The sequence below is a fragment of the Cetorhinus maximus genome, chromosome 13, assembly GCF_964194155.1.
Source record: "Cetorhinus maximus chromosome 13, sCetMax3.hap1.1, whole genome shotgun sequence".
NCBI lineage: Eukaryota > Metazoa > Chordata > Chondrichthyes > Lamniformes > Cetorhinidae > Cetorhinus > Cetorhinus maximus.
In genome coordinates, this window is record NC_135891.1 from 12,444,058 (window position 1) to 12,451,637 (window position 7,580).

Sequence of the window (7,580 nt, forward strand, 5' to 3'; positions counted from 1 at the left end):
GCTGCATTTTTCAGCAATATTGAAGACGGATATGTATATTGGACAACCATCATAGCCCCTAGACTCGCTGCAGCCTTTTGGATCCAACTATGTTCAGCCACTTCATCAATGACCTTCTCTCTATCAGGAGCGGGGCATTTGCTGTCTACTTTACAGTATTCAGCTCCATTTCCAACTCCTTTAATAATGAAGGTGGACAACATCCAAACTTGGGCTGACTAATGGCAGGTAATGTCTGTGACATATAAGTGTCATACAATAACCATCCCCTATAAGGATTTCCCCTGAGAAATAGCCTGAATATACCATTTTTGTAGATCTTCTGCTGATATTATTGCACCATTACCTTTGAACAATTTGCTGATTTGACAGAAAACTGACTAAACAACACTAACATGAATTTTCTTGAAGTTTCTCTCGTTGAGGTGCGATTGAAACCCTATCTATGCGCACAAATGCATTTCTGCCAAAGCAGTAAAAGAATGGGAAATTCTTACACCAGTGAACACCAGCACTGCTTTATACATTAAAGTATGAGACAAGAGTTCCATACTATTCATAAGACTTAAGACATTAGACACTGGTCACCAACTTAAGAAGTAATCCTAAATTAATACAGCATTACAGATCTCCCCAACTAGTTCTACCTATCTCCACCTATCACTGGCCCTCTATCCAGCTCTACTTGCCCCACCCCCCTCAACCAGCTTATATTTCACCTCTTTTCTATTTTTCCTTAGTTCTGTTGAAGAGTCATACGGACTCGAAACGTTAACTGTGTTCCTCTCCGCAGATGCTGTCAGACCTGCTGAGTATTTCCAGGTATTTTTATTTTTGTTTTAGTTCTACCTCCTTCTTGTCCCTTCTCATTGACTCAGTTTAGTTAAAATAAATCAATGGGGGTGAGGGAAGCCCAATTTCTACATCCAGCCTGGATATGGAGTTCAACTCCAACCTTCAGTTTGGACAATTTAATGCACTAACATTGTAAGTATCAATGTTGTCCAGAATATTAGGGTTACCTTTAGGGTCAAAGCCATCTATGCCATCTTTAAGGTTAATAGACTTCTCAGTGACTTCCATGGTGCCAAATAAACTTTGGAGCACTGCATTGGCTATCGGCATCATCATGGCAGTAGTGGCAGTGTTACTAAGCCACATGGACAAAAAAGCTGTGGTTATCATCATTCCCAGGATAAGCCTACAAAACACAACACAACAATAGCACTAAGTCTTTGCTACAATAAACGTCTCTTAATTTCTGAATGAATTCTGAATTAGGGTAAAGAAAGATAAAACACTGTATTAAAAATGGATAAATGCTGAAAATATTCTTTACACAATACAGCATCTGAGGGCGGAAGAGATGTTGGGAGTAGATTTTCAATTTGCCACCTAGGCATAAAGCTGGCATTGCAAATTAGCAATCAATCATAGAAACTGGATGGACAGAAAGACAAATGAGTGGATTAGATCAAGAGTAGAAGTTCAGGAATCTAAAGGGTTGTTAAGTATCGTTAGAGACAGATAGCCAAGCTCAGACATTGGAAACGAAGACCCAACAGCCTTGTCCTGACAACAGTTGAAGGAGAAATTGAGGGTAAAGTCAGAAGAGGAAGAAGAAAAATTGGATGGGTGGATAGATTGAGACATGGACTGACGGAAGCTTGAAGAAATCCAGAGAAGAAGCAAGATGATGCCAATGGCCCCACTAAACCTTTGATGAAAATGACAAGCATAGAAACTGTCCAGTATCAATCAGTTTCTATAATGGTGGCAGATCCTTAGCTAACAGTTTTACACCTGGGTAGCAAGTTGTCAATTTAACCTATTAGCCTTGACTCTACTGTAATTTGGTTTAGTTTAATTTAATTTAACAGAGGTATCACCATGGCCAGGATTTTACGGCCCCTCCTGCCTGGCATGATATTATGGTCCCGCCGATTTAAATGGCTCACTGCATCCGCCAGGGGGAGACATGCTGCCAGGGCCCAGGGGAGGGGGGAGCGTAAAATCCTGCCCCATGTCTCTTAATATATATTTCTTTGGGCATTCCTGGAACACTGCTCACAAGGGGTGCTGATCAGGAATTCACAGGCCTGTCTTCATTTTTGTAACCATTCGTTTCTCCTCACTGGGAGAGCTCAATCATAGAATTAACCATGTAGAGTCAACCCATTATTACCATGCAGGAAAGTTATTATCATATTTAGGTTAAAAAGGTTAAGTGAGTGGTCACACTAGAGAACATATCAACCAGTAACTTCAATGTTTCAGTGCAAGATAAAACTCCACAAGGTGAATAAAAGAGCCATGACGCTACAACTCTTGTTGGCTTTTGATTGAGCTGAGAGTTAGCATTGATTCTCTAGCAAAGTTTAACTGAATACTTTACAATTTACTAATGAAAAAAACTAAGACTAGTTTCCCTCCCTTTCTCCCAATCTTGATAAATGTTAATATCTTTCTAGCACACATTGTAAGAAATATTTGCTTCCAGCCTGCTGTAAGGTTTAAATTACATATTTATTTTATTTGAAAGGTCAGACTGTCTTTTGATCAAAAATTCAAATGGGGATGTTTCCCCATTTAATTAGTAATATTGTTCTTTAGGCATGAGAAAACTACTTTACATTTACTTTTGAATATTTGAGGCATTCACATAAAATACCCAGATCTTGTAGGATACTCAATATTTTATTTTACAACATCTGAGCCTATAGATGTATGAATCGGACATTTTAAATGCAAACATTAACCCATTTAAAATGAATGGATTAAATTCAGTGATAAAATAATGGACATTAAAAAATCTGAACTGTATTCTCAATTATATAGCGCAAAATATTATTGAGACTCTGTGAGAATCTGTAAATCAAAGGCAAATGTTTTACCTTCACAGCTTTACATAGAGCAAATTGCCCATTACAGAACAGGCCCAATTTTTAATTTTCAGTGACTTCAATGGAAATCGGTCGCGTTCAACAACAGGTGGACGACCCAAAGAATGTTTTAAATATTTAACCCAAGAAATATTTCAGCTAACCACTTCATTTAGTTAACATTTGACAAGAATGTATGTGAACGTTTTTAATCATATGAAGTATATTTGCTGTTACCGACCTTGTGGTTATATCAGCTTATTGTTTTAATGTGCAAAAACATTCTAGCAGATAATTGTGTGCATTGTGAAGAGATAAAGAGTGAGGTAAGGAATGTTAACGCAAATAAGTTTATTGCCCAGATGGTGATGTTGAAAATTACTCCCTGAGAGGTTAAAATAATGCTTGCTTTGACAAGAGAGTTGGTACATAAAGACTTGTGAAATTATGAAACAGGCTGAAATTTCTGCTTGGTCCTTTGTTCAACATTTTTTTCAGATTCTTATACTTAACATTCTTATGAAGGGTTTTTGAGACAGCAAATCCTTCCGAATTTGCTTGACATTCCTCTGCCCATTCTTGTCAAGCCAATATTAACTCATTTAATTTAACCGGATTGGCATCTTCCCTACTGGGCAGAGCAATGTCACGTGAACAAAAAGTAAAATATGTTACTTCAGATGTCGTAAATCTGAAAGAACAAAAAAAAAATGCTGCAAAAGCTCAGCAAATCAGGCAGCAATTGTGGGTTGAGACATCGGGTTAATGTTCCAGACTGCTGACTGGTGGACTCTGAAATGTTAGCCCTTCTCCTTCTCCTCTCCATAGACCTGAGCATTCCCAGAATTTTCTATTTCATTGTCACATGAACACTAAGGCTCGAATCTCCCTGTACATATGTAGCACATTTGGCATTTTCCAACCTCTTTTTGCTTAATTTACCTTTCGATCACAAATAAAGATATCATTAACTTTTGGATGTGAGCTTATGTCAATTGTTTGCAAGGTTTAGCCGGGGTTTCCGCCAATCTCCTTCCTGATTTTTTTGTGACTCATCGGAGAACCCATAGGGAAATTTCCACGTTATTGCATTGATTAAAGTGGATTGCAGCCAGTGGAGAATTGTTGACCTCTGAGATATGCACTTTCGCAAGATCATATAAGTACGGCTTTGGGGTTGTGATGGACAAGAATTACTGTTGGACCATTGAGGGAAAATAGTAGTTCTATATAAAGCCTGTAATTGTAACAGGTCCTAGACTGTCATTGGTTGTAAAGGTTTGATTCTACTGGGGCTAATAAGAACATGCCTTTTCTTTTAAGTTTAATCAATAAATGAAATCTCAATTGTATTATCATTACTTACATGGATGGAGACACTCCCACAATTAAGAGGACCGACAATGCTATTCGACGATGCAGATTCCACTCCTCAATCGCCAACGCCAAGATCAGACCACTCAAGAAGAGAGCATTGGTGTCAAGAAAGTACTGAGGACAGACCTTGGCAGATGGCAAGATACCAAGTAGAGGAAAAAGACTAATGGGAAGCAGAGATGTCACAGCGATTGGCAAAGCTTCTGTGCACCAGTAGGTCGCCATGAGAAGGATCACATAGAGACATTTTCCCTCCTAGGAAAGATTGATTTTAAAATGCAATGGTTATTTTGTTCATATATATGGGAAAACGTTTGTGTTTCTTGGAATCATAGGATGATATACCACAGGAGGAGGCCATTCGGCCCATGCTGCCTGTGCCAGCTCTTTTAATTAATCCGATTAACCCCAGTCCCCTCCTCTTTCCACATAACCCACTAATTGTTTTAACTTAAAGTATTAGTCCAATTCTCTTTCCTGTGTTACTATTAAATCTGTTTCCTTACCCTTACAGAATACCCTTATGAAATCAATATTAAGGAATAAAATTTTGCAGCCAATATCAGCTTCTTCTTCCTAGATGTGACCTTCATTGCTTCCTTCACATACGCATTGTAAGACACCAGACTTCTGTTAAATTCTTGAGGTGGTATATTCTGATCAAAAGCAAAGGCCACCATTGCCTTGCAGAAGCCTTGTGCATTTTACCAGACAGTGATGTTAAATGCTACCTATATAACCTGGTGTCAAATCCTCACAGGTATGATTATGAAAGGACATGTTTTGCACCAGGTAATATGAAAACAGTTGGCAAATGATAGCACACAAGGAGACAACATTGAACAATACAATGCACTTAAGCACCTATATTATTTCAGTAAATAAGATGTGTGACAATGCTGAAACTAGCCTTCATTCTTCAGTCTGAATTGTATCACAAACAGATTATTTTGAGTCACGGGTCGGATTATTTCAACTCTAGATCGGGGAACTGGGAATTAAAGCCGTGTCATTCTCTTCCATAATTCATTCAGTACTCTCTACATTGAAGAAATGTTTCGCAAGTTGTTAAATTTTTTTGTTAATTTATCCACCACTGAACATACTGAGATATAGCATGTACAGCACTCTGAAGTAGAATTGTAGTTAAAAATCGACCTGGGATATATTTTTTTGCTGCAAAGCAAGTCTTTTAAAGCTCTTTTGTAAGTTTATCGAGTAGTTGAAGAATTGTGACAGAGAGAAACACACTGGATGTGCGGGGTAGACAATTCACCACTTGATGCTTTAGAATCCGTACAATTGGAAATCTGAGGGCTGTGCTCTTAGGATGGAGCCAGAGAGACTCGTGTCTTTTTTACACAGACTATCTGAACTTCATTCTCCTCTGAAGTGTTGGGACACAGCCATGGTGTGTTGGGATGACGCTGTTGGGGCCATGGGTGAAAGTTGCTGTAGCCTATTCCGAAAGAAGGGGGCTTATTATGTCTGCTGACAGTGGCCACAACTCTCCCTCTTAAGATTACCACAAGCTAACATGAAGGCGGACAGTAAATTCTACAACCAGTTTCCAACAAGAATAAATACATACATTAAACACGCAATTAGCACATGCAATCATGGGAGACAGTTAGCAGACACTTAATGCACTTCTATGTTTTCAGAAAGACGGGGAATTTTAATAGAATTGGTCCTGGATCAAGAATCCCGTTGGATTAAACTTGCTCTTGGCAGGTTTAAGGTAGCTTTTGTTGGCTCCCTCCACAAAAGTGACTATTTCAACAAACCCCATGCAATTTCCCACAGCACATTTCACAGAAAGGTTTGACTTTACCTTGGGAGGGACGGTAAATAGAATCGGTGAAAGTACCAGAGGCCCCAGACAGACTACGATGCTTTTACGAAGGCTCCAAACCTTCTTGGCGATCACCGCGATCTTGCCCATGTTTGCTATCGCAGGGTGGGTGACCTCTCTCAGCTCTCTCTCTCTCTCACTCACTCACTCACTCGGGCACTGCAGCAGCTCACAGTCAACGCGTGAAGTCCACAGAGACTTTAATCAAAGCGCCTGACCTCCCAGTTCAAAGGCTTTGGTGCTGTTCACCCAACTGTGAGTGAACAGTGGCCCCCCAGATTTTAACCAGTGGTTTGCCAGAGGACATCGTGCAAGTGAAGTCTGGGTGCTGTTGCAAAGAAGACTTTCCCTGGAGAGCTGTCCATTGTAGACTTTATTACCCCAGCGAGGAACTGTTCGCTAAGTGTAACCACGTCTGCTTTACACTGTTGTACTCGAGCATAAACACAGCTCAGGTGAGCTGGATAACCTGTGTGAACAGACACAATGGCAATTTACTGCCGGCAAGTGTCAAGTACCACTCACAAAAGAAGATGGAAAAGATTATCCCATGAGCTAAGCTGACGAGGGGACTGGCAAACTTAACACTTAACCTATTTTTTGCTTAGTTCTGTTGAAGGGTCATAAGGACTCGAAACGTCAACTGTGTTCCTCTCCACCGATGCTGTCAGACCTGCTGAGTTTTTCCAGCTATTTTTGTTTTTGTTATTGTTTAATATTTAACCTGTTCAATCAATGCGTAACAAAAGCAACTGGAAACGCAAACAGTAAATTGGGGAGGTTATACTTAAAAAAAAATCACGGCCAATTTTCGGTGCTGTGTCCAGGCCTTTTTTTAATTCATTCATAGGATGTGGGCTTCGCTGGCTGGGCCAGCATTTATTACCCATCCCTAATTGCCCTTGAGAAGGTGGTGGTGAGCTTCCTTCTTGAACTGCTGCAGTCCATGTGGTGTAGGTACACCCACAGTGCTGCTAGGGAGGGAGTTCCAGGACCTTGACCCAGTGACAGTGAAGGAACGGTGATATATTTCCAAGTCAGGATGGTGAGTGACTTGGAGGGGAACTTCTAGGTGCTGGTGTTCACATCTATCTGCTGCCCCTGTCCTTCTAGATGGTAGTAGTTGTGGGCTTGGAAAGTGCTATCGAAGGTGAATTCCTCCAGTGCGTCTTGTAGATGGTACACACTGCTGCTACTGTGTGTCGGGGATGGAGGGAGTGAATGTTTATGGATGTGGTGCCAATCAAGCGGGCTGCTTTGTCCTGGATGGTGTCAAGCTTCTTGAGTGTTGTGGGAGCTGCACTCATCCAGACAAGTGGGGAGTATTCCATCACACTCCTGACTTGTGCCTTGTAGATGGTGGACGGGCTTTGGGGAGTCTGGGGGTGGGCTGCTCGTCGCGCTAGCCTCTGACCTGCTCTTGTAGCCACAGTATTTATATGGCTAGTCCAGTTCAGTTGATAGTG

At 40.6% G+C, this 7,580-nt stretch overlaps 1 protein-coding gene across 1 annotated transcript in view; it reads right to left on the minus strand.

Moving 5' to 3' along the window:
* Positions 1 to 6,771, minus strand: part of slc13a3 (solute carrier family 13 member 3) — a 41,488-nt gene extending 34,717 nt beyond the window's left edge. The window contains exons 1-3 of the mRNA XM_078554967.1: positions 6,094 to 6,771; positions 4,249 to 4,514; positions 1,023 to 1,201 (exon numbers count right to left, since the gene is read on the minus strand). Coding sequence (XP_078411093.1) covers positions 1,023 to 1,201; positions 4,249 to 4,514; positions 6,094 to 6,204 — 556 coding nt within the window. The 5' untranslated portion in view covers positions 6,205 to 6,771. The remainder of the gene's footprint in view (positions 1 to 1,022; positions 1,202 to 4,248; positions 4,515 to 6,093) is intronic.
* Between the last annotated feature and the right edge of the window lie 809 nt (positions 6,772 to 7,580).